Source organism: Onychostruthus taczanowskii, unplaced genomic scaffold, assembly GCF_017590055.1.
Source record: "Onychostruthus taczanowskii isolate IOZ18803 unplaced genomic scaffold, ASM1759005v1 scaffold57, whole genome shotgun sequence".
NCBI classification, from domain to species: domain Eukaryota; kingdom Metazoa; phylum Chordata; class Aves; order Passeriformes; family Passeridae; genus Onychostruthus; species Onychostruthus taczanowskii.
In genome coordinates, this window is record NW_024503346.1 from 3472029 (window position 1) to 3499689 (window position 27661).

General features: G+C 38.4%; 1 protein-coding gene across 2 annotated transcripts in view; it reads left to right on the forward strand.

The window, feature by feature from the left end:
- GNAS (GNAS complex locus) overlaps nucleotides 1-27661 on the forward strand; it is a 127553-nt gene that overhangs the window by 67706 nt on the left and 32186 nt on the right. For both annotated transcript variants that reach the window (XM_041417936.1, XM_041417937.1), the window contains exons 3-5: nucleotides 13949-14003; nucleotides 14089-14208; nucleotides 27481-27578. In XM_041417936.1, the coding sequence (XP_041273870.1) occupies nucleotides 13949-14003; nucleotides 14089-14208; nucleotides 27481-27578 (273 nt within the window). The remainder of the gene's footprint in view (nucleotides 1-13948; nucleotides 14004-14088; nucleotides 14209-27480; nucleotides 27579-27661) is intronic.

The following is a 27661-nucleotide window of genomic DNA, read 5'->3' on the forward strand; positions in this document are numbered from 1 at the left end:
GGCTAAGAAGCAGCTTGTCTTACTGAAATGAAAAAACTGTTTCCTGTAGTCTGTTTAATGTATCTCATAAATAATATATTTTAGAATATTGTAAATACTGATGAGTCACCAAACTCTTTTAATCAAATCTGTGGTACTGAGCACACATTTTCTGTAACATAGTGGCATCTGGTCTGCTGAAATTTCTAGGAAGAGAATTTCTAAGAATCAGTACAACACTAGTTTAGACCAGTGGTTTGTGTAGTCCAGTATTATGTGTCAGAAATGGCACTTGGTGAGGATTTGGGAAAAAGTAGAAGAGATTCTCTGTGATTCCTCTTCAAGTCCTGCCATTGCCACTTCAGGAACTCCAAGAAGCGAAATTTATAACAAGTTTTGAAGTAAAGTCACGTTGAGAATGTTTCTTTAAAAAAGCCTACTACTTGAATATCTTTAAAAATCCTCATTTTCCTTTTGAAGTTTCAAGTTTTCCTTGGTTTCAGGTAGAATGCAAATCCAGTGAAACAGTTGTTTTGCCTGATTTAATACCTCTGCTGGGTGCCACTGGGGTCACTCAGATTCAGGTAGAACCAAGGTGTCTCCAGCTTCTCAGAGCTTTTGCTGTGGTTTTGTTGAACCCAAGGTAGCAGCTGGTTGGATCAACAATTGTGCCCAAGCAATACTGTTTAAGTAATTTGCAGTATTATATATGCTCTCTTGAGATTGTTCTCTTCAGCTGTGTATAAGTTTCTCAGTCAAACAATATTATTTGTATTTAAAGGACCATATGTTGTGAAAGTAATTGGACAATTATGGCAAGGTGCTGTATATTCTCACTGATGAGCTAAGTATCAGCAAGTAATTTCTCACAGAACTTTTGGCCTAACATTTTCATTCATTACATACTGTCAGCATGAACTGTGTCTTTTACTTTTTTGTTATCATTTAGAAATGTCAGGTCAGGGCCAGGACATGATAATTGTGCCATTGTCACAGTTTGACTTAAATTACAACAATATAACTTCCCTTTTATCAGGGGAAATGAAAATAAATGTGCTTATTCAGGTATAATTAATTTGCAATTTTAAGCTCAGTAAAAGGTCATTCTTCTTACAGGTTGAGTTCAAATATATGTAGATGTTAAATACAGTAAAGTGAAAGTTTCTTCACATTGTGGCTTCCAGACTGTTTAATAAGAGCTGTTTGGAATTTTTCCACTTAATTTATGTTGCATTAGGAAAGGCTGTAGTTTGGATCCAGAATTTGTTTGTCCAAAACATCCATGAACCATTCTGGTTCTAAATGGTACCTTCCTTAAATAAACCCCTTTGGTACTAAAGGTGGGGTTCCCTGGAAGTCCAGAATCGTGGTGGAGTGTGGCCTGAAAGTATTGTTCTCTTACTATCCATTTTCAGTGAGTGAGTATAATAACAAGTGTAGTATCTAGGTACAGGAGCTGTGTATTGTATTTTGAGATTCATTTCTACAGCTCCTTTGTATCAAAGGAAGATTTTTTTCTCCCTACTTAATCCAAAGCAAAATTATTTCAGAAGTAGCAATACAGAAGCTTGTGTTTCTCTCAATAAATTGACTCCAGCTTTTTTGTACATAGAGCCCTAGATGTCTAGAAAAAAACCTGGTATTCTTGATGTCTTTTATTTGACAGTGTCTTCTAAAGTCAGGCCAGCAAGAACATCAGGTAGATGCTGTTGCCTGAAACAATATTCCCTGACACTGCTTGAAGAATTTTGCTAATGGGTTTAATGTGGTGCTGACGGTGTCTGTGCTTGGAAGGAAGTGAGGGTATTTTTGTTGTTGTTGCCTGGTAATATTTGGTGTTTACTTACAAATACTTTTCTTATATCGTCTTCACTTTTGGTAGTACAAAACTTTTAATAACTGGAAAAGAAATTAAAATACCTGGTATCATATGAAATACAATTATAGAAATCAGTGTTGATCCTGTCAGGCAGCTATTGCCTGATACTTATTGATATCTGAGATAATTAGTACAAAAAAATCTGAGTTTGGGTTTGTTACCAGTGTGATGTAGCCTTTGGACTGATGGTTTTGGTGTCAAGTTGCTTTTGGAGAAATTTCTTTACTCACAAATTTGATTCTTTGAGCTTTTGCCTTATGCTTCCTTTTTCCAGTGTTGGCTTTGAAGTTCAGCGTGGTTCATCTCTTTTGCATGGCAAGTTGATTATAAACAATTTCTGTGTTACTTTTGGGCTGTTAGGAGAGTAACTTTGCTTGTCTAAGTGTGCCAGGGTATCTGTGTGTCAATACACTGGAACTTCACTGAGCAGATGAGGAACGTGTGTTAACAGCTACAATTTTCATTTAGCTTTGCTGAGTTTAAAGTTGAATTTGGCTGTACTTAGAGACTGCCTTTCTTAAGATTATAATTTATTGAAGTGATTTTTCATTCCTGTTACTTTGAAGGACTAAAACAGGGAAAACTTTTTCAGAACATAAAACTGGCCAAAACCACTGGCAATTGCACAAGTAAGGTGCAATGGAAAACTCCTCCTGTAATTTTACATTTTCAGGAGACATAAGTGTTGTTTGTAACAATAGGGGATTTGAAAATATTAGAAAACAAATTTTAAAACTTACAGGGGAGTCTGTGCTTCCTTGACTCCTTTGTCTGAAACAATAATCCCAGAAGCTTCCCGTGAGCTGTGTGGGAAATGTGAATACTTTGGTTGTTCACTTAACAGATATAAACCATTCCTTTTTCTTTTACACTGAGGGCAGCCTTAACTTGATCTGAATGACCTTTGCTGTAACCAAGCCAATGTTACTGTACCTCAGAGCTTTAGGGTTGGAACGTGCTAATCTACAGGGGCGAGTTTTGTGTTCCCTTCCAGCCGTGTTCCAGGAGGTGCTGGAGCAGCTTTGGTGTCAGAGGGCTCAGTGGCACCAGGGACAGGAGGAGACCTTTCCTAAGAAAAAGCAGGTGTTGCCTTAGACCAACAAACGTTTTACTGCTGAGATCTTTTTTTAGAATGATGCTAAGACTTGTGCAAGATGTTCCCTGCTGGATTTCCTGTGGTGGGTTTGTTTGGTGCCCACAGCAGTGTTGCTTTGTCTGAGCACTCCAGCTATGTGGGGCATTCAGCCCCTGTCTCGTGCCACCTTGAGATTTGGCACAGGCTTGTCCCAGCAAAAATTTAGTAGTAAAATCAGTGGTATGGTAGATGCAAAATAAATTAGCAGTGCAGTCAGTTTACTTGAGGCTCTGTATGCAGGAGTTTTGATTTTCTGATCCAGATGCTCTTTCAGTGGCACTAATTCACACCAAATTTTGCTTTTTTTAAAAATTCTTATTCTCTTGTGTCATAATATACTTGCTTCTTACTGCACAGATATTAATAAGCAGTTATGTGACTGTGGCATTAACATTATAAACATGAGGCTGAGTATTGATCTGTGAAGCTCCATGTGAGCTGTCATCAGGGGTAACAGAGCTGAATGGTTCATTTCTGGTGCGTGTTGGTAGCTTTGCTCTGTTGAGGTTTACCTGCTCACTGACACTTGTGCCAGAGGTAAGGGAAGATCAATTAACAGTGAGTGGGACTCTGGAAGGAATACTTTAAAACCACCCTGAATGGAGAAGAAACTGCTTTGAATTCCAGTTTGGAACAGAATTGAAGTGTGTCTGTGTTTGAGTGTAGAGTAACAGCCCTGATTATCCAGTGGATTGCTGGAAGCTGTGAGGACAAATGCTCAAGATAAAGTACATTCCTTGTTTTAAAGATGGCACAATGTGGCAAAAGCATTGGACATACTAATGTGGAATAAAGGCAGCTTTAGCTGAGTGCTGTGTGTGATGCTGAGGATTTCACTGAGACAAGCTCAGCCATGTATGTTTGTTGCAAGCAGAGTCTGTGGTGGTTTTTTGTTTTGGTTTGCTTTTGTTTCTCTTTTAATAAAGTGACAGTTCTGGTAAAAAGTGGAAATTCTGCAGTAACATAGTTTAAGAGCTTTTTCTTTCTTTTGAATTGTGTTTAATGGAATTTTTAACTTCCCTGATAGTGTACTTCATTTGCTATAAAATCCATCTCATAAGTAGTGGTAGATAATTCCCTTGCTGCAAATATTTCAGAATGCATAGTCCACACAGAAGATGCTTGTTTTTGTGTTCTTTCTGCTGTTTGTTTACCAACAAGTAAAAAAAAAAACTCAAAGAAACAAACAGAAAACCAAGAAGAACATAATCTGTAAGTGATTTCTTGAATTGTTCCATTCTTCCCTTTCTTAGCAAATTATTTTATGAGACTTGGTCACATGTGGAGCCGTATTAAGATCAAGAATTTTCTAGTGAGTGGTTTAGAGATGGAGTAAGTCACCACTGATTTAGAGAGAATGTTCTAGCTAGAAATTCGCAGAGCAGGTGTGGGGTTTTGTTTCTTTTTCACGTCCTTAATATTGGCTGTATAAAATACTTAAATCCCAATTTTACTTAAAGACACAAATTTGCAGCACCTTTTTCTGTACAGAAAAGGCATGTGCACAGCTTTGAAAATTGAAAATAAATGTTAGAGAGGAATTACTGCAGCGTTAAGCCTGTTGCAATTGGACACGTATGAGGTGAGGAAGGTAAGGAAGGCTGTAGTACTGATGCTTGCAAACTGCAACCAGGAGCATCTTATTTCAGAGTGGTACTAGTGGCTAAATTTTTGGTGTATTTAATTAATCTCCCTATTTAAAAGCAAAGCATGATGGGCAGAGGTGACTCAGAGCTGTCAGAGAAAAAGAAGGGCAAAATGAATATTTGTGGACTTCTTGTACATGAGAGCCCTCATCGTATTTTGTCTTCAAAGGCTGTAGAAGAACTTCCATCTCTGAGTTTACATAAGCATAGCTGACTTCAACTTATGGTGAATTTTGCTCTCAAAGCATTTATAACTTAATTGTTCAGTGGGAGAATGCTGTATTTTCTCCATGTAACATAGGCCATGCAGCATTCTTAAAGGTTCTGGGCGTTCTGGCCCCCATCCATCACAGTACTTAAACCATGAGTAGCCCTATTAAAGTTGATAGAATTACTCATGTGCTTAAAATTAAACATGTGCTTAAGTGCTTTGATGGATTAGAGCCAAAGTTGTCAGCACCTTGCTTTGTTGTGTGCTGTGTTACACCTGCCTCTCCATGCCCTGGCCGGGGTCTTCAAGGGACACATTTTCACATTTGCTCACTCCAATATTTAGCTGCTCTGTGTCCTAAAATTGCGATTTATGTGCACAGCCATAGTAACTTCATACACAGTCTGGAAGTGTAAATACACAACTACAACTCTTAAAATCTGTCAGGCCTTGACAAATTCCACAAGATCTTTTTCTGGGTGTTTCAGAGGAAACGTTATGCTCAGTCTTTATGTAGAAACATGACATCTATAATGTTTCTCAGAAAACTATCTTTCTACTGAAATTTGTATTTTAATAAAGTGTACAATGGAAATCACCATTAGGTGTGTCAGCACATTCTTAAGAATGACTGTGAACTTGAACTTCCCAAAATCAGAGATCAGTAGGGGCTATTCTAGTTTCTGCTGATAATGCTGAGTCTGTAATTCTTAAAGGCTTATGAGCAAAGTCGCATGTACCTGACAGCTCTTTATCTTTGAAGATAACTGTGGAAATCTTCCTTATTCCAGACTTTGTCCATGGTAAAAATTCTGGATTTAACAGCTCTGAAGGAAAGACTTGATTCAGTGGCTGCAGTTCAATACTGCCGTAAGAAAGTGTGGTGAACAAAGCATTTAATGTTAATATCTCTTTGAAATATTAACTTTCAGTGACAGCTGCATAGTTTAAAAAACAACTTATTTTTTTTCTTGTCCAAATAGTTCCCCCTGTTTTTTTGGGTCTACATCCTCTGCCTTAACTGCTTTCCTGTTCAGGCTATCATTCTGAACTTAGGAGCTACCAATACTAAACCCTACAGCATTTAGAAAACGTTAAGGGTTTGGGTCATTGAGAGTTTAATGGAATTTTTTAGAAGTACTAGTGGGGAAATGGTGAAATACATTAGATAATTGCTTTTTATTTGAGTGAGGCAAAAACCCTTGCCTTTTGTCACTGCTAGAGGCAACCACCTTCCAGATCATCTGTCTACAATGTCACATGCCAGAAGTGTTTCAGATGATAACAGAGATCATAACCACTAAAAAAAAAATATCAAGGGATTTTCAGGACCAGCCATTTTCCACCTGTCTCATCACTGCCTTCCCTACTGCATTGCATCCTGCTTTGGCTGCTCTGTGTTTACACTTACTTGGCATCCACTGTTCCAGCCATTTTTATTTTAGGGCTTGTTTCCATTTAATATTGGCACTTAGCCAGCTGTGTACTTTTTCAGCTTTAAGTAGCACTGAGGTCATCAGCCATTATAGGAGCTATTCCTCTCATTCTTGTGCACAAACCCCCGAAGAGCTCTGGGATGTGATTGCCTTCTCTTCCAAAGCTTCCTACCCAATCCTGGCTCAAGAAGTTACTGGAATGCAGGCATAAGCAAAACAGCTTCAGAACAAATGGCACACGTAGGAAACTCATCAAATTGATGTTTGAAAGTTTGGACAGAAGTGCTTTGAAAGTGAGAACTAAGGTGAGAACAGGAACCCCCCACGAGGCTGCTGTTACCTGCCTGTGTTTGAAAGCAAAGGATGAGGTGATGAAAATGGCACAGATTTAACATTTAGCACAGCAAACAGCCCAGATTTGACACAGGTGCTGTTCATCCATGGGTATGCAGTGCCTGGGCATCCTATACTCCCACAACAGTATTTTTTCTGGGCATGCAGAGATGGAGGAGAACCCAGAGGCTGGTTCTGCTCTGAGTGGTGGCTGTACAAACACAGCCTGGAACAGCAGAGGGGACATCCTGAGAGGTGTCATGTGCTGTATTTCAGTGCTGCTGCACAGCTGGGCAGAAGTGTTTAAAAAAAAAAAAAAGTGATGTGCAATGGACATTTCCTTTATTCTGCGTTAATAATGGCTACATTCACAATAGTTAAATAAATAATTAAAAAGTCTCTGCTTCCTGACAGCAGTTTGATTGTCTCAAAGTAGTGGATTGTACAAGGCAAGATGATTCAGCAATTTGCCTTGAGTCCTCCTGTTCCTGCCGGTTCTGAGGTGTCCTTCCGGACCAGAAAGGAACCACAGTGTCCTCTGAAGACTCTCCAGCCTTGTTAATTATTGTATCAAGTGTCTAGAGAGAATGCTAGACTTCTGAGGGCACCTTTTATTGCAATATGCTTTAATTACCTGTACTAAGAGCAAGAAAATGACACCAGTGTGTTCCCCTCTGAATGCCTGGGGAGCTACAGGCAGAGTTTGCAATTTACAGAGGTGTTTAATTGCACAGCAGGAACTGAAGGGCCTTTGTCAAGCTCGTACATCACAGAGCTCTTTGTGAACAACTCTATTTTCATCCCTTACCTAAACTATTGCTAGTTAATTAGTTGAGGTAAATGGAGCAGGATAAGCAGAATTATGCTTCTTAATATTGTGTCTGTGATGGTCTCTTTGTGCCACTAACAGGTATAAAGGGACTGTAAACCAGTTAAACTGGTTTTATGTAGGAATTTGTAAAGCTGAAGGGGAGCCTCAAGGTGGCTTAGAGCCAGAATAGCATCTCTGTGCCACATCCACCTGGGCAGGTGGTATGACCAGGGTGCCACGTGCCTGTGCCAGAGTCCTGGAACTTCATCAGGAGCAAAGTCTGCCCACAACCAGTCTTTGCATCAGAATATCCATAGAGGCAGAATAAAGTTACCCTTTAACCTTTGCACTTTGGGTATCACAGGGAGCAGAGATAAAGCAAACCTAAAAATGGAGTTTATTAGGTTTATGTTCAGGGATGCCTTTTTCAGGGTTTGGTATAATTTCATTGTGGTACCATTCCCAGAGGTAAGAAACAAGTCACATCTCAGCCTCTAACACTGCAACATAAATAATGATCAAAAATAACACAATTTCTGCTTTCACAGAGCTGTGATGTGGTTTTTTTAATCAACACTTCAGTAATTTGTGTTTCTTGACTTCTGACTTGGAGAATGATTCTGTCATTGCATTAACAGAAGGTATCTCTTTGTGCTTGTATTTCTTATCATATGTTCATGTGTTTATGGCTACATAGTAAGATGTGCATGTTACTCATGGAGAAAAATATTGCAATGTATTAAAACAAGCAGTGGTAAAGCAATTTGCACTGCTTTTCACAATCTTTAAAAGAGAACTTGTAGAAGCCCTTTTTGTATTGTCTGCTCCATACATTGCATCACATATTGTGTGAGAAAGTGATTATGCTTCAGGGGATAATTGAGCTAAGTTCTCCCAAATAATTTAGGTCACAGTTAGATCAACATAATCAATTTTTAACTGTGTCTTTAATTCAAAGTATATAATGACAAAATTATTCATCCTATTGGGTTTTTCTTTTTTTCCAAAAGGTGTTAATTATTTACAGAGAAAGCAAATAGTTTATTGTCATAGCTGTTCTTTTTCTAATATTGAAAGATCTTTGGTAGCTGAATGGTACAGTGTGTTGATACCTGGAATTTTTGAGAAGTAAACCAAAGAATTTTCAAAGTGAAGTAGGTGTTAGGGTGGAGAAAAGGTGGTGTAGGAGGAACAGCATAGTGGTAGAGAGGGGAAACTGCTCAGCAGGAGGGGTCTCATACTTCCAGGGAGATGCTCAATCCCTGTGTGGTCAGAGTTAGCTGCACACACTGACTGTAAAGTGCTTTTTAGGGTGCATTGTGTCAGCTTCCTGTGCTTTGGGTACCGTTTCATTTTACCACGTGCTGACCAAGAACAAAGTATTAACATGGTTAGAAAATCTCTTTGAGCTCCACTGCAGGTGAGCACCCAGGTAAATCCTATTTCCTGTGCAGTTACTGCTGTGCAGCTGCAGCTCCTGCCCCATGGCACTGCAAGGGTTTGTCAGAACAAACCAGAAAAATCTCTTTGAAGTTGGCAGAACGCTGAGCAGTGTGATGTAAATGGTGTTGAGTTTGCAGAAGATACCTAGTGGGTTTTGCTATTGCATTTTAGTAGTTTTGTCTGTAAAACTGGTCCTTTGTCACAGGTTTGAGATGAATTATTTCAGCTTCACTCCGAATACTCTAGGCAACTGTCTTTCCCCATTTTCAAGTGCCTCTAACTTGGCCTCTGCCCTCTTTGCTGTTCTAGCTGTTACATTTTGAGGTAATTGCCATGTTCTGTTAGAAATAACCCAGGCTGAAACAAATTTATCTTTTAGTTGAATTGTAAAGTGCTGCACGATTTTTGTCATGTGGATTGGTAGCAGAACTTTAATTGAATTTCCTTGCTCATGGTCTTGTGTCTGAAGATCTTGACTGCACAGCTCTGTTTCTATGAGGTAGATTGGCAGGTAGTGCTCTTAGTTTCCATAAGGTTCAGTAAATAAATTTTAATGTAGATTTTATGGAATATTTATTAAATCCATCAGCATGTTTCACTGCATCAAAGACACTTCATTTAGATGAATAGGCATATTTAAATCCCACGTGCTGTGAAGTGCATGACTGCCTGTCAAAGAACTGAGTTGTGTTTTAAAACAAAATGGATCTATTAAGTTTTCTTTGGCTGTCAGTGTGTAATTGATGGGTTTCTGAAGGGGAGCAGAAGGGGACAGCCCGTGGCTGCTTCCCTGGGCATTCACATTTGTTGGCAATACCTGAAAAAGCAGGGAGATGAACCTGTGTGGAACACAGCAATGTCATTTTCTACCATAAAAAGTCAGAGGCAAATGAATTGCTTTGTAAGATTTTTCTTTCTGGCTCTTCCACTTGCAAATTGACTCATTAAGTGCAGTGCTTTGCCTGGGGAAGGGAAGCCTTGCCCTGCTGCAGTTGTTATGTCAGCAGGTTCAAGAGTCAGCGAAGTTTGACTGCTTCAGAAATGAAGGTAATTTATGCCTTACACCAGTCCCTGAAGGTGATAGAGGCTGGCTGTTTACAGCCTTGTAAAGGAGACAAAGGCTCTGTATTAGCACTCTGACTACGTTTTAATATGCCCTATTAAAATAGTCTATATATTCTCCAGTCTGAAGAGCTCTCCAAGGTTTCCTAACGTGTCTGCACTGACCAAAAAATTCAAACTCCTTTGCTTTTAGGAATTAGATTAATGGCATAAAGCTGTCCCATCATCCCTGTCCATCCATCCGTGTCCCCCCCTAATTTTTTTAACGTGTTTTGTTGTGAGAATTAATTTCAGCACCCCTTTTAAAAATTACTTTTCCACCTGGGAGATGCAGAAGGTTTCGGGGTGAACTGAATCTTTATGCTCTGCAATGTTCTTTTTAAACTTTAAGTGTTTTTTCCAAGTAATGGTCATTTGTATTATCTGTAAAGTAAACGAGAAATGAACATTAAAATTAAATTAGTTTGCTTTCTGATGATCTGTTAATGTGTTCTTTGTGTAAGATTTGATAAAGTCTGAGTAAAAATGTTCTCTTTTTGATAGTAAAGCTCAACCACAGGTGGAGAAGTTCTTTACTAAATACTGATTAGGTTGGTTTTCAAGGAATATTTGATTTTTCTGACCTTTGATGTCATTCTCATTTAATGTTACTTAAATTAAAATGTCATCTTTTTTTATAGTACCTAAAATAGACTTTATTAGTTTTCCTGAAAGCTATGTGCAGCTTTTCTTTGGCCCATTTAAATATTGAAAACAGCAGGATTTGAGATTTTTCTTCTAATCCTCAACTAATAGAGTTTAATGCTTTGTTTGGCCTACCTTGCACAGCCTAAGCAAAAGTTTTAAACAAGATTAAAAATATGACCTTATTAACCCATGACATCTAAAGATACAGAACAGGCCTGCAGAGACATCAGTCATTCCTTGGCCAGGAGAGCTTTGGTGCCATTCCCAAACTACTCAGGATGTTCCAGAGGAAAACATTTTGGCAGCCCAGCTTTTTTTTTTTTTTTTAATTCTTCTGTGGTTTTGTGCCAGCACCTGGGAATAAGAAATTAAAAAGGAAAGAATCTAAGTTGAATATTTAGTCTTTGTGGTTGTGGAAAATAAAAGTTTGAGTACTTCTGGAAATTTGAGGTGCAACCTGGCTGGGTTTCTAAAAAAAAAGGACAATTTGGCAGAGCAATGGGATGTTGGTTTTGTGTGCTTCACCTCATTAGTCCCTGAGTAAAATGACTGTCACCTTTTTGGGGCTTTTTTGGGTTTTTTTGTGAAAAGTTAGAGCTGTTTGTAAGCTGCTGTTGGATGGGTGATTGATGAACATGCTGAGTTCCAGAAGAATAAAGTGTATCATTGTCATGGAAAGTTTATGTCTAGTAAACATTACAAAACACAAAACCCAGTGGTACATTCACTGCTGTGTAATGGGATTCCTTGTTTACTGGGCAGGCTATAGGGCCATGGCAACAACACCAGAAATAGGAACTATGAGTATCCTTGTTGTAAAGATGATGATGGTTATCAGGCACTTTGTTAATTGCTGCAGGTTAACGTTTCTCCGTATTCATTATCACTTAGCAGTGAGAGGATCAGCCAGGAGGTGTAAATGTGGAAGTTTGACTGAAATCTTTAATTAAAATAATGAGGTTTATAGTATGGCATGGAAGAGTCGGGTCAATGTGCACCTCATTGATGCTTTGAGACAATTAACAGCAAGTGCTCCAGGGAAGAGGGAATAACCAGAGTTTGCTTATAAACAATGCAAACTCCCTAAACTTCTTTTTTTTTCTAGTGATATTCCAAACCAAAGAAAAATGAGTGCTAATTCCTTAAACATACTGGTTTCTTGCTTGGCTTTCGTCATATCAGTTGCCCTTTTGATCTAAACAGGGCAAAATCTGGATCCATGTTAATTCAGTTCAAGATCCTGCTGAAATTTGGAGGCAGAATAAAAGCCAGACAAACTGCTTACACTGTCATTGATAAACACTTCGTGCTTTCATACCATTATTTACATTTTTTTAATAATTAAATGTGATTTTTAAAAACTGAAAGTGGATGGTGGCTTTGCAACCACGTGTGCACTGCGGAAAACCAGAATATTTTGTGCACCCTGCATCTTGGTTGTGGAATGGAGAGTTTGTCAAGACCTGGGGATGTAGAAGAAGTTAGGAAGAGGGTGAAAAGCCCTTAGTTTTTTCTCTCTTACCTTGTCAATTTTATTTTCCTTAATTTTGTTTGGCCTTTCTTGGCTCACTGCCTTGTTCTCATCAGCAGTGCCAAATCTCTGTAGCAAAAACCTGGTAATTTTCAGGAATAAGATGGTCTGTAGGTAGGTAAAGAAGTCTAGGAATACATTGAATTTTCATCTGATTATTGATCATTCAATTCTCTCTCTGCATCACGCTTCACTGACCTTCCTGTCCCTGCCCCAAACTTCTGAGGACCTGGGTCAGTGAGGAGCTGATGTTTTGGGATAATCACATTTCTGTTTATTGGGGCTGTGCTGCTGATTCAGAGCCATTCCCCATGCAACAGATCCTTGGCATGGTGGTGTTTTCCTTGACACTGTATTTTACAAAAGTTGCATTAGTTTTTAATTTGTTAGCCAAAATTTCCACCTCTCCTGGATGTCTGTGTCTGCCTTGTTATTGAAGTAGTCTTTTTTTTTTTTTTTTCCTGCTGTTCTTCTGCATTCTTGATTGGTGAATATGCTTTCAGTTTCATTTTGGTTTTTGGCTGTGAGTAATTATAGAAAGGAAAAAGTGATAAAAAGCTTTTGCAATATGCTTACTGAATTAACTCCATAAAATGAGGTTTTCAGGCTGGGGTCTGTAAGCTGAAACTGAGTTACTATCTTTAAAAGGGTAAAAAAAGGAAATGCTGTTGATACTTCATAGTCTCTGGGACACTGTGGTGGAAAATGTTAGTTTTCAAAATGAAAAAAAAAAATTGAGTGTTGATATAAATATTCCATAATCAAAGAGTCCTGTAAAAGCAGTTCAATGAAGATTAAAAGGTCACTTAGACAGTTCAGCTGGCTTTTTTTAGTAATTATATGGCTAACTTGGTTTCCCTCAAAGTAGTGATTTTATGCTGTTACAGCAAGAAATTAATAATGTGAAAAAATTTATCATAGTGCTTTGTAATTAAGTTACAGTTTACAGGTCGGTGCTAGTAGTACTTTTAGGGTGCTAATTCCTGGTTATACCCAATGTTTGATCATGCTTTTCGTTTGATTGCACTATTTAGCATTGAAATTCGCTGTTGTCAGATTTGACACAAAACGCAGAGCAGGGGAGCAGAGGGGATGGTTTGCACTGTCCTGCTCCAGCCTGCTGGGCTGGTTAATGTGCCTGCAGTTAATCCCAAATGATAGTGCTCATTCCAAGTGGTTTTCTGGCCTCCTTCTCTGCTTCTAGCCAAGGATAATTTTCTATACTTGGATTAACCCTTCACTGTTATGTTTCACATCCAGACTCCTCGAATGTCTTGTGTCAGGTTGAGTGCTCTGCTGTGGTTTCTTCTGCTAAGGCATCGTTTTTGTGATTTAATTTTTTTGTGCTTTCAGGTCTTTTGGTCTCCTTTAATTTGTTTCTACTTTTAGTAACTCACCTTTTTTTCCTTTCTGTTTGTTTCCAGTGTATACTTTCCTAAAGAACTTTCACGTATGTTTAGTATTTTGCATTCAAATGAATCAAAATCTGTTTGATTCTGCAGAATGTCTTAGTCCCAGTCTAAGGCTGTAGTAAGTTTTTATTAAAGCATAATTAGACACTGATTTTTGGATGCAAATAGATGTTACTGCTTAAAATAGATGCAAATAGATCTTACTGCTTAACTAGAAAAGTTTTGAGATATTTAAATGAGTCTATCTACAAAAGTCTTCAGTGACTGAAAGCACTTTAGGCAATACAGCTTTAATAGAATATTTTTCAAGTTCATGCTGTGTTTTAAAAAGGTATTCTGGTTTTGTGGCTTATAAATTTAATGGTGTGTCTTTTTTATCACAGGGAGAAGAAAATGAAAATCCAGGATATTAAAAACAATATTAAAGAAGCTATAGAGGTAAACTTACAAGCTATTGTTTTTTAACTATTCCAGGTGGCTATTTAGACACTCTCTGCAATATTTTACTTGTGTTTCTTTGCAGACAATAGTGACAGCAATGGGCAATTTGGCACCTCCAGTGGAACTAGCCAATCCAGAGAACCAGTTTCGAATCGACTACATCTTAAATTTAGCAAACCAGATAGACTTCGATTTCCCTCCGGTGAGTAATTCACAGGCAGCCATGCCTTCTTGCAAATGATTGTATTTCACTGCCCTGTAGTAAATATTTCCCCAGAACAGTGAGCTGCTCTCTGGGAATTATTGCAGTAGGTGCCTTTGATGAGTGCTAATCGAATTTACAGCAACACAGCCAGAATATTCCAGCTGATCCTTCAGGAACATGGAGACTCTTGCCTGCTTTTTGTGCTCTGGTGAAATATTTAGCCACAGAGTCAAGATGGACAGTGCTGGGTGTAAAGTTTGGATATTTGGGAATTGTCCTGCCCAAAAAGAGTGGAGATACACACAGCACTCTCTTGATGATTATTAGCTGGTGTTTAATGGTGCTGATTTCTCTCTTCTGGAAGAGCAGTGGAGTTTTCTTACTGATTCAGACTGTGTCAGCCTGGCTCTGCAGAGGCTCCACACACACGTCTTGTCCCAGCCCCTCCCAGTCCTGGTTAATCATTCGAGGTGCCAGCAATCCCAGAATAAATGCAGAAAGGATAATTATTTAGTTGATGATACAACTTTGTGCCCACTCACGGTGATTAATTTGTCCTGTATCTGAACCAGACTTGTAGCAGAAGCCCATGAAAATACAGTTTGCAAACACTGAACACTTAAACACTGAGAAGATATTTTTGTTAATTGCCATGAAGTACCTTTTACTTGCAGTAGTGCAGGAGTGTTTCAAAACTTGTATTTCTCTCTCCGTGCACTGTTTCAGGGAGCTGAGGGGAGGAATTATGATGATATATCAAAAATAATGATCTATTTACACCAAAATTTTGTGTCCAGCAGTCCCAAATGCTGGAAATTAAAGTGCAAGTGCAAATAGCAGTAAGATGTGGGATAGTTTGCACCACAGCAATTCGTAATTCATTTTGTAATTCTTGATATGTAAACATTATTGAACAAGCTGGTCTGTGAGACCCAACAACAGTTACCTTTTCCAAATGTTGCTGCTTCTAGGAATTTCTCTGCTTTGATCAGTCTTTATCAAAAGAAAAATAACCAACCAAACAAACCCACATGCTTTGTGTACAAGGCAGAAGTCAGCTGACTTTAGCAGTTAATTGGAGATACTGCACTGTAATCTTCCAATCATTTTCAATGTAACAGGCATAGACAGGTTGGTGGAAGGGGATGTATGATTCCCTCGAGCACATAAAATGTAGTCGTTGTCATTTTGTCTTAAAGCACCTTAAATTTGAGATTTTGAGATTTTTAACTTCACACCTCTGTAATTTAGACGTTTGTCGGTGTTATTCACAGAAATACTCAGTCCTTTAATGGATGAGCTCTCCTGCTGGGGGCACAGAAAAATTCATGCTTTGAAGGTAGTTACAGGAGAATATTTCAGGGAGAAGACAGTGGTTCCTTGCTCCACCCTCTGTGCTTCTGCACTGGCTGTGTGCCCACAGCTCTCCTGCCATTGTTTGTGCTAGTTCAGGTTGTGATCTGTAACAATGCTGCAGCAAGTTTCTGTGACCTACCTCGTACTGAAATGCTGGATTTTCCTTGTATCTTCTGTCTCAGAGGTCTTTTTTCCTTCCATTCAGTTGGAGTGCAGTGATTTCTTTTAATTTTTCCCTTTTTTCCACTGAAAGCAGGGTGTAATTGTGTGACTTACAAGGTCTATAAATAATTCCAGGTTCAGTGAAGAGTATTTGAGGTGTTGAATGACACACAACTTCAGGAATAACAGTGCTCCAATAAAACTAGTTTTTCTTCTCTGAGCAAAGGTATTGTCTTAAATTTTTAAGCCCTGAGTCTACAGAGGTTTAGGTGTGTGCATAACTTTGACTGGTGGCTTACTTCATTGGCATGATTAACTATTTCATATGTAAATGTTTGTAGGGTTGAGGTTTTAAACTGGAGATGCATTAGCCACAGATGTTGGAGGACTACTGTTGGCTCTCTCTGCCCTCAGTGATTATATAAATTAATATATCTCTTATTTCTGAGTTTGTCTGAATGTAGGTTGTAGTCCTTTGGTACCTGGAAAACTGAACCTGCATTTTAATTACATTATTTAAATCAAGTAAAGATCTAGAGTGTCCCTAGATGCCAGCTCTCAGTGCATAGGGACAGAAATCACAGTCCTGGAGTACCACTGTAAAAATAATTTTGATTTTGTTACAGATTAGTTAAAAGTACTTTGAAGAAAAAAATAATTTTATGGAAGCAGAACTTGTGCTGGTTATGCTTTAAATCTAAGGAGATGTCCATCATCTGCTTCCTCCTCCAGTACACTGGGGGAAGAATTTCATAAACCTTTCCCTGTACAGAGTATTGATTGGGAAGGAGAGAGGGGATTTTTAAGCAATGTCAGCCCTGTGTAAAGCTGTCTGGTTTGAGCTGCAGAACTTGCTTTCTGCCTCTTGCATTTTCTTCATGGGAAATCACATTTTGGCTGTCTTGAGCACATACTTTCCTCTGTGCAGTATTTGATGCTCTTCTCTGCTCTAGGGAGAACATGAGGTAGGGAGGAGGACCCCTCATGTCCCTGGGGGATATTCTTTGAGGGCTGCAAGTACTTAGGACTGTACTCCTAAATACAGGGCTGTTCTGCTTCCCTTCAAATGCCCATTCTTCTTTTCCTAAACATTAATTTGGGTTGCTCTCCTGAAGAGAATGCACTGACATAGAGGCCAGCACAAGGATTGTGGGATTTCTTCTCTAGCTACACAAGATCATCATCTTCACGAAGGAGCAGTTGAAGTGAATTTTAAAGTAGAGGCCAAAATCTGTGTTTATAATTCCCAGTGGTACAGGTGGAGCTGGAATGCAGGTCTCCTAACAGCAAGGTTCAGTGTAATGTGAAAGGCAGAATAAAGTCAGGAAGAATGTAGGAGCTTTACAGTGTGATAAATATTGGTATCTGACTCTACATGTAAATTAGGATTCAAAGAGCAACTTTTGTATTCTGATATTCTAATTCTTTTCTTAGTCTGGGTCTCCATCTGTTTGCCTTGCAGTTTTTGACTTACAGGAAGTGTGTGTCATTTGTGTAGACCATATTGTTTTGAATTAAAAAAACCTAAAAAACAACAGCTTGAGTTAAAAATAATGTTGGTACAGTGTAATGCTAGGTTAAACATCCCCTTTAAAGCTGAAGATTTACTATGTTGGAGATTATTAATTCAGCACAGTTGGTATTAAGAAATTAAATTTTTGAATACAAGTAGTAGCATATGGAGAAAGGCAAAACATAGTACTGACTGGGAGGAATTCTGTCCACATAACATGCTGGTATTTTAAAATACTGCAGTTTCTAGTAGATCAGATCTATAGTTGAGAATTTTAAATGGTATTTATTGTCCTTTGATACACTTAGCTTGACACAACTGTGTGTGTGTGTTTTCAGTGTCAAAAATCAACCTCATAAGTAGTTAGAATAATTCAAACTAGCTGTATATCTGTCTCAAATGTCAGGTGATGTTGGGTTAGCTGGGTTATAAAAGTGATATTTTTATTCCTGTTCTGCATACCAGACAGTGGTTAGGATATTTTCTTCATCCCCAGTAACAGTGGCCTTCTTCTCATCCCTTTCTTTTTGCTCTTCCTTTTAGAAGAGGGAAGGAAATGTTCCCATTTTATCAACATTTCACACTCCATGATCAACCCAATTGAACCAAGCTGCCAAATAAAACCTATTTACTTTGGGTCACAGTCCATTTATAATTCTCTGGTTTTAATGAAATATTCAAAATAGCTGAGCAGGATTTACAGCTACCTATTTTTAAATTTATCTGGTTTCAGCTGAGGAAGATGTCTCTTGAAAATACCATGCTAAATTCAGAAAATGGTATTTAGAACGTAGTAGAATCAGAGTATTAGCTATTGAAAGGCAAAATACCAGAGCCTATGGCTGTCTAGGTTGTGGATGTTCAAAAGAGATGTGGATGTTCTCTGCAGGTCTCTTGGTTTCAGTTTAAGTTTTATTACACTGCTCCATTGTAGTTATTTTGAATCTCCCACTACCTCTGCTGCTGAATGGTTTTATTATGGTTTTTGAGTGGTGTCCTTGAGCTTTACCACACTCTGGCTTCAGCCTCAAAGGCAGCTCAGCATCCCCTGTGCCCACAGCCACCCCTTCCCCCTGCTCCACACTGGGATGTGCCACCCACACCGGGCCAGGAAAACCTCTCTGGGTCCCAGTGTCAACCAGAGCATTGAACCAGCCCAGGTTAAAAATAACCCTGGTAACCCTTACTCCTTCTCTCTTCTATTTTGGGGAGGTTATTTTTAACAGGGATCAGTTTTGAGGTCTGATTTACAACCTGGCAGTGTGGTACAAAGGAGGAGGTGCTCAGTGTGATCCCTTAACTTGCAGCAGGGTCAGAACGGGGCTTTGGAGTCCTTAAAATGGTTTTGACACCAAAATCTTCAAGATGGTAATGAGGTAATAGAGTCTCAGTAAGAAAAGATGTGAGCTGGGATCTCTTTGCTGCCAGAAGTGTTCCTTAATTATGTAGGCAACAGAACAAAATTATCTGTCCCTGTAGATAACCACCCTGATGGGTATAATGATGGATATATTATTATTCCTGTCTAAATACGTCATGGCAGAAGAAGAGAGCTGCTCTGGTTTGACAGCATCACTCCCTTTATAAAGTAATGACAAACATATTCACTGCACTGGGGGACGTTTCCCGTGGGGATATCTCAAATGTCACAGATTTTGGGATGTGAAAGTAGGCAAAACATTTTCTTTGGTGAGGATACCCCTGGGAAGCTGGGAAAGGTGGGAGGCAGAGCCTGATTTCTTGGGTGTCTACACAATATTGTGTGCAGTTTGGATACTTACCACAGAGAGAAAATTAGGGCCTCCAGCTTTTTCTTGTCCAGATTTTTTATTATTTTGAGCAAGACACTTCAATGTCCTTTTTATAATTTTTTAGTATTCTCTGTCTTATTATGTGTAAAAGACTGATAAATACATATCTTGGAGATGCATCTTGAGGTGCAAAACTAGTAGAAAATGTGGAAAAGTGAAGTATTTTTGCCTCAGGAATGTTAATGTTGTTCAGAGAAAGGAGTGGGTAGTCTTACAGACAGTATCAAAGATGTGGTGCTAGATCCTCTGAAATAATCCTTACTTACTCTTTTTTAAATCTCTATTATCTTATCTACACAGAGCAGCTCCCTCTCAATGGTCTTCCAGATAATCCAGTTGAGTTTACCTGATCAGAGTTTAACAGGAACTTATGTCAAGCTGGTTTTCCTATCCTTTAATAGCAGAATGAATTTTTGAATACAGATTCGTTAAAGAGTTCTTCTGAAGCCTTCTTCTAGTATAGGGTCTGTGAGGCAGGCAGACACTTGATTTCATTTCTGTTTCTCATAATTGAAACACATGTAACTGTTAATGATTTGTGAATGAATCTCCTGAAATCTCTGATTTTTGTCTACATGGATAAGTGCCTGATAGGAATGATTTACTCTTAAGTGACTAGGAATATCAAGCACATTTTGTTAGTATTTATTGGAAGTGTTTTGGTGGGGTTTTTTTCAGCCCTTTGAATTCTGCAGTGTTTTCACTGAGGTGTTCCCATAATTCTGTTGAAATCCCACAAAGAATTTCCTGAAATTGGAGAATCTGAAGCCCAGGACTTGAGGCAATGGGATTATATACATGTCTTTTCTGTAGTCCAGTTGTTATTGTAGTACAAAAATCCCTATATTTTACTTTATTACTAATTTATTTGATTAGCATTTGAAGTAAATGCTGATGCTTTCTTCTGAACTTGTATTTTTACCCAGTAAATGCCCACCCTATCAGACCATATTTACAGGTTCAGAAGTTCACGTGACTTAATTTCTCTTGATACATCTTGTTTTCCTCTCAGAGCAGTCTTAAAGAACAAGGACAGATTAATTCAATTTATGTTGAAATACAAGAGCTGTCAGCTGAATTAAACAGGAAATAGGCATAATTTAATATGGAAATTCTTAAACATTTTCTGGTTTTAATCACAGTAAGAGACTATCACAAAATATTGGTGTATGCATAGATGAAATAAAATTATACCTGTGAGCCTCCCTGGTATCACAGTGGATCCAGCCACAGCCCTGCTGTGCTCAGCTGACTGGTCAGGGTTTTCAGCTGGGCTTTGGAGAGTACATGACATTTCTCCAGTGTTCCAGTAAAACTTAAGATTTTTTTTTTAAGCTCCCAGGAAAAAGAGTGTCTTTTACTCTTAGAAAGAAATGCCAGTAATTAAGCAGAACTTTCAGTTAATTTATCTTTAAGTATATTTGAGCTTCTTTGGTTTTTTGTGTAGACTTTTTTGTGAGCCTGTGAACACTTCTATGAGTACAGATGCTGCTGCTTCAGAAAGATTGGAGGAGGGTTAGTGAGCTCTCCTTGGGATTTGGGTAAATTTAGAATGAGAACTATTTTATCTTACACCCATTTCTGTTGGTGGAAGTTTCTGGCAAAAAGAGGCTTTTTGTTTCCAATGTGAAAGGAAGCAGCAGAGTTTAGTGTGGTCCCAGGTGTTTGTTCTTGGCACCAGGTAAGGGAATAAAGTCATTGGGTTTGACTGTTCAAGCTTACTATATATTCATTAAACAAAAAGCAGCTAATGATGTAGTATGAAAGACATTTTCCAAACCCTGATTTAAGGCTCAAAGGAAATTTCTCAGAGTTTTATTAAACCTTCTTTCTTAGACTGAAGTCTCCAAAAATAGCTGATGGTTGAGCTGCCTCTGTCACCACTCTGAACTGCTCTGAGAGAGCAGGAATGGGTTAGAAGACTTCTTTGTGCCTTTTATGCTATCAGGAAGTTTGATCCATTAATGAATTGCCTCCTTCAATGTATGACTTTGAAGGAGCAGAGGAACACTGATTATTTGGTTTAAATTGCAGAGGAATTTTGACAATATAGGGAGCAGGCTTGCTGCTCTCAGCCAAAGTGAATTTTCCTCCCTAATTAGCATGAGGAGCTGTGTTCTGGTATCAACAGATAAAGTTCCTATGGCAATTAAACTTCTTGTGAAAGTAGAAATAAAAGAGAAATGGTTTGATGTTATGTTATTAAGGACTTCTAACCAAAGGCACGTTGTAGCTTATGGGTATGGATTTGTGTGTTGGCACATTTCTGAAACGCTGTGCTGTTTTGAAACTCTTAACAAAGGGGAATAATGTGAGTTCAAACTTGACAGTAGTTTCTCAAATAGAATTCCCTTCCCATTGGGCAGTCCTTGCAGCAACATCCAGTTTAATTTCTACTACTGGAAGTTAGCAAGCAGAAACACAGAATATTTCAGCATAATTCTTCTTTTTCAAGCATGAAAAACTATTGATAATGAGACTAAATCCTTGCTGAAAATATTTCTGACTCAGTTATGGGAAGTGCTGAGTGCACTGGGCCTCTCCCAAAGAGTTTTGTATTCAGCTCTGGACACATGCCAGTAACTGGAGAATATCTTCAACTATTTGTAGGTATGCATTTCCTTTGTGATATCATCAGCGTATTTGCCCTAAAATAGCAAGCAATAATTAACACTTGTTCACACCATTAGGAATGCAGATGTTTCCCTATTCAAGTAAGTGGCTTATTCAACTGTCTGATTTGACAAATTTAACACCTTGTGGTATCCCTGCCCAAACTTGGGGAGAATGAAAAGATGCCATGAGTTCTGTTCCCTGAGCGCCCATACAGTCAGGAGTGATGGCTTGGTTCATACAGAGCAGTGAGAAATAAATCAGTTTGGTGGGTACTTACCTATCCTGGCAGGAGAAAATCAGCTGGTGCAGTTGGTCTTGGAATGCTGAGTGCTGCCCTGCCATGCCATGACCTTGCCTTGCTGCAGTGCCTGCCTTGTGGAATGCAGCAGAGCTGCCTGGCTGTGCTCCCCTGGCAGAGCAGGGCTCTCGAGGGCTTTGGAGCCAGCGCTCAGTGCTGCTTTTAAAAGCTGCACAAGTTGGGAAGCAAAGTCCTCCCAGAGACAGTTTTACAGTTAGAAGCTGGTTTGGTTTGACCTTTAATCATTTGATTTGTAAGTCGGTGACCTATTTAAAACTCTTATTATGAAATGTGCAGCTCCATGGGACGGTGAACTTTGCCCAGGAATTGAATCCCAGTTTTAACCACAACATTGTATAATGCTTGTACACACCTTTTAGGAGGTATGGTTTCTTTCAATGGCGTTGACTTTTGCTGGAATTAGTAAATAAACTGTTCTGTTGAAGGATCCACCCTATATTATATTTTACAAAGAAAAGGTAATGTTGCATGTCCATGCTAAGTTTCCTGTGAGTCTGGTGTCACAGTGGCATGGGCTGTGCCAATGTTTTTCCCTGCCAACATCCTAATGCCTATAAAACATTGCTTCATAAATATTTTTTTTAAATCTCTGGAGTATTTATATATCTGGAGGGGACAAAGCCTTGTAGACAGTATGTCCAGTTATGTTCTTCCATTTTCTACTAGTATTTTATCCTTTTAGAATGCTTCTCAAAAGCAGATCTTGGTTCCTTTATTTTTTCCCAGGCCTGGAGTTTGTCTCCTGGGGATTATTTTTTTTAACAACCAAAGTGCTCAGCCCCCAAGTTCTTTAACACTTTCTGTAGTTTAACTTTGTGCAAAACCACTGTTTACCTGCTGCCATTTATTCAGCTTGCTGAAATTTTCCAATACAAGAGGGTTTAAACTTGATTAGACTCTGCATTGTCCCTTTTCTAATCCAGAATTTTGTCAGCAAGATCTTTCTGGAACAAATAACAATTTTCCAAGCATCCCTTCCACATTTCCACTGATGTTTTGTTTTTTTTTTTTTTTCTCTAGAGGTCTGCAGAGATTCCTGTAAGTGAATGCAAGTGATTTACAAATGTTGCCTATTGACTCATTGTATTGGGAAGCTTTCAGTAGGTGGGGAAAGTGTCGCCTCATAAATAAAACATTAATAATGAAACACATTTCACATAAATGTGGCTTTTTAACCATTGTGGTGTTATAGTATCATGAGACGTGAGGTTTCCTCAGCAGCACCAAGTTGTGGTCCTTTGTCCTTCAGTTATCTAAGCAAGACCAAGGAGGTTTCCCCAGCCAGAGGATTTTCCAGGTTTTTTTTATGGTTTCCCAGAAGTGGAGCCTGTTAGTGGGGATTGTGCCCGGAATTCAAACCGTGCCCCTGCCTGAGCAGATCCAGTCAGTTTGTTCTCTTCAGATCTCTGTTACATTGACATTCCTTTCCTTGAGTGTTCTCCTCTTTAGGGTGATGTGAACGTTTTGGGAGGTGTAAGGTCTGTTCTGGTGGTGAATAAATGCTCCAGTCCTGACATAAAGCTCAGGAGGAATTCACTCCTCACCTCCCTGGTGGTGCCATCCTGTCACCACTTCTGTTGACTTTTGTTGCTTTACACAGCTTCAGCTGTACTTTAAACAGGATCTTGGGTGTGTATTGTGACACTGTAGCATTTTATTTTTTTTAATGGAAAATTACATAATTTGCTTTTTTTTTTTTTTTTTTTTCAATTTTAAGTATGCATAGGGCAGGAATGGATAAGATGATCATACACTGCAAATACTATGGATCATTTGGAACCTAACATTCAAATCCTATTGTGAATGTCATCTCAAACCAAATGGTTATTTAGTATTTGTTCATTTTAGCTGTTTTGTTGGGAGTTCATTGTTCCTAGTGCAAGAAAAACCTTTGTTGATGCTACTGTAGAGTCTGTCATGTTAGAATGTGCCAGAAAATCAATCAGTGTTATGGAAAGAAGAACCAGACATGTAAGGACTAGTTTTCTGGCTATTTCTTTTCAGGATATTTTCCTGCTACTTTTGGTTAATTTGTTTCCTAACTCATTATTTTTAGAGCTCTCATACAAATTATACCTATTTAACTAAAAGAAAAAAAAAACCAAAAACCAACCCAACCCTTTTGCTAACTTGATTTTTCTAGTGGCCTCTGAAGCCCCTGTTTTACCTAAATACATAACAAATCTTGTGGTTTTACTTGCCTTCCCTGAGAGCAGCCCCAGGCTACATTCCATGACTCAAATGGGATGCTGAGGATTTCTTGTGTTATTCCTTTTCTTAAATATTATTTCAGAGCTGTGGTTAGTGTAGGTGTACTGGGGAGGAGGGAGAATCTGGGGTTTTTTCAACCAGCTACTATGTCTTAATTCTAAAATCAGTCACTACAGTAAGGAGGCTTCTAATAAAGAAGAGATGGGCTCTGCAAGGCTGGTTCTGACTCTGCCTGGGTGAGCATCTTCCTGCTCCACAGCTGTGGGAGCTGGCTCAGCATCAGTCCCAGCATGTGTGAAGAGGTTTTTGATGTGGCCTAAATACAAAAGGTTGTGTATTAATGAAAGCCCTTAGTATTTGGCCATCTCAAGTCATGCAGTTCACTTTTTAAAACTCAATCGATACAAATAAACAAAAAAAAAAAGAAAAAAAAACCAAAAAAAAAAAAAAAAAAAAAAAAAAAAAAAAAAAAAAACAAAAAAAAAAAAAAAAAAAGACCAAAAGTAACAGCAAAAACATATCCCAAAGAAACCCCACTGTGTCTTAGTGTAATGATGTATTGCTCTTTGCTTGTTGTAGATCCTGATTTTGAAACCCCAGTAAGAAGTTCAAAGAATGTGGAATTAAATTCTTTTTCCATCCCAGATGGACAATTAGTAACCATACTGAGAAGATTGCTTGAGTATTGCTGGTTATAGTTCAGATCAGCAGGACAGGCATGAAGACAGTTTCAAATATTTTATTGCTAATTTGGCCTAACAAGGCACAAACACTGATCTTTATCCCATTATTGTAATTCATGTATTTTCTTAGAAGTGAAAACTGCCCTTAGAGCACAGAGAGGACTCTTGTAAACAATATGTAACTGTTCTGGTAAACCAAACCCTGGGCTTTCTGTTACCAATGTGTTTGTGCTGGGCCAGGAACTGGTTTTATTTTTCATCCCATTTTAAGATCTGATTGGAGAAACTACTCCAAATGTAAGACATTATGGAGTTTGAAAGGTCTTTGAAATAATTGCTTTACATCAGCTTTCCACCAAAGTGTCATAGTTGTAGTGAGAAACAGTAATTAGGAAAAGATTTTGTGGCAGCTTTACTGTGTTGTGACTTTTCTTATTAAAGCACTGACTTTTTCACTTTATATCTATATTTTTTTGGTGATGAAGAATGTTTTACTGCTTTTTCTGTAAACTTATCATTGCCTAGTTATTTGTCCATTGAATGAACTGCTGTTTCATTAAAAAAAATCTTGTACAATTGCTGATTCCATTTTTCAATTTTCCAGCTTTGTACTCATAAGTTGAGTGAGCCATATGATGTTCTGTATTGAACAACTGTTACTTTTAAGAACAAATATAGGAACATTCCCCAAAATGGGTTTGGTTCAGATACAGGGAGATTGCAGATAATGTCCCCTCTCTCCTTTTCTTTCTCTACCTTCTCCCTTTTCCTTTAGAAAGATATTTTCCTCCTCATGCTCTGATACAGTTGAAGGTGACTGACAGTCCTCCAGCTGCCAAGAAATTGGAAATCTTCAAAATTAAAGTATCCAATGAGCATAATTCCAGCAGTGGGAGACAGAAAACTGAGGACTGAAATTGAGATTTTGATTAATTTCCTATTTCCTTTAATAGCAAAAGCAAACAGTCGTGCAGTCTGCAAATACTAGAAATTAAGTAAAATCTTCTTACCTACTTCTAAAAGAAATTTAACTGCTCTTTTTGTTCATGAACAGTTCATAAAAGCAGGGAACAAGTTGACATCTAATACCATGTATAAACGTCATCATCTCGTTACAAGAAATCAGAACAAAATTTAGATGTGTATTTTGTGTTTGCTCTCATTTTTGTGTATGTGCATCTAGGGAATCCTTAATGGCAATAAAAGGACAATCAAATTTGCATCTGATGTGCTGCTTCCACCATTGGTATTTGTAATTGTGTGATCACACAAACACATATGCATCTTATACCTGCCAAGAAGAAGGTGCTCTGAAAATCAGCAGCACTAAATTTACTGTAAGATGCCTCTACACATCTTTTAGATGCAATTTAAAGAATTTGCTGTTCTGCTACAGTTCAGGTGTTAGTTAAGATTCTGGTAGGAATGTGATTTTTTTTTTTAAACTCTTTTGAAAGTGAAACTTTGGAATGTGTCCCCTTTCTTTGTACTACATTGATTGTAAAGGAATGTGAGAGACTGATATCCCAAGAGATGGAGGAACCTTGAAGCAGCAAAAATAACGCATTTTTCTTCTTTAAAACAATTCTGTAAAGAAAAAGGGTGGGGAGACACAGAATATTTACAACAACTATTTTAAAGGTCTTGCGCTGGTCTGGATTAAAAGAATTAATTATTTGCCACTTAAAACCAGAATGGAAGTATTTTACCCACAACACTTCAAAGCTCTGAGAGATAGCCAAGGCACACCCATGGCTGTTGATAAGAGGATGCCCACAGTGGTGTCTGTGTGTATTTCAGTCACCAGGCTGCTGCTGTTCTTTCTGAGTCTGTTCAGAGCTCTTGTAGACTGATGGCCAGGAGTTCAGTCCCGTGTTGCACACGCACTGCTGGAGCCAAAGTGCATCTTTCATATGCAGAATGAAAAGGGCTTTTGCTTCTGTTGTTAGCTTGTGTTACAGGTTCAGCAAAACTGAAGCACTGCATTTTTGGCTGTCTGCTTTCATATCTTGGCTTACAGTTTTTAGGGCTGAGACAAAACATGATCTAGCCTTCTATCACTGTCTCTCTTCTGTAGTTCAGCGTCTTTTTACACTGTAAAAGAATAAATTGACGAAAGTGGTACAGAGTTAAGTAAGATACAGAGGTCTGTACAGTCCCTGAAGATCCTCACTAGCTTGCAAAGTCATGTAAAACTTAATTATCATTATCATTCATGTAGGAATCGTAGAGAAGTAGTGTTTCATTGAAGAAAAAAAATCTGTGACAGCCACATAAATGTAAAATACAGTGACACCATGAGTTAAAGAACAAATGTTACCAAATAGCATTGATTATTAAATTGCCAATGAAATTGATATTAATGCAGTAGATGCTTGGATTCAATCAATGATTGAGAAACAGTTCTTTAAATGTTATAGAGTGTTGAAGTCAAACACAGAAAGCCAACTGAACTTGTAGTGAGGTTCCAAAGCTTGGTTAAAGATTTTTGTTAAATCTGCTCCATTTCCTGCTCATTGCAAAACAGAATGATACATTGCTGTTTGCTGACTCTCTTCATCTCTAACCCATTCCCATAACACTGTTTTCCCATTTCAGGAGTTTTATGAACACACAAAAACCCTCTGGCAGGATGAAGGTGTGAAAGCCTGCTACGAGAGATCCAACGAGTACCAGCTGATTGACTGTGCACAGTAGTGAGTATTGCTGCACTGCCCGTGCCTGCTTTGGTGTCCTGATGCTTTCCCTGATCCCTGGAAAACCAGTGTGTGGTGCACAA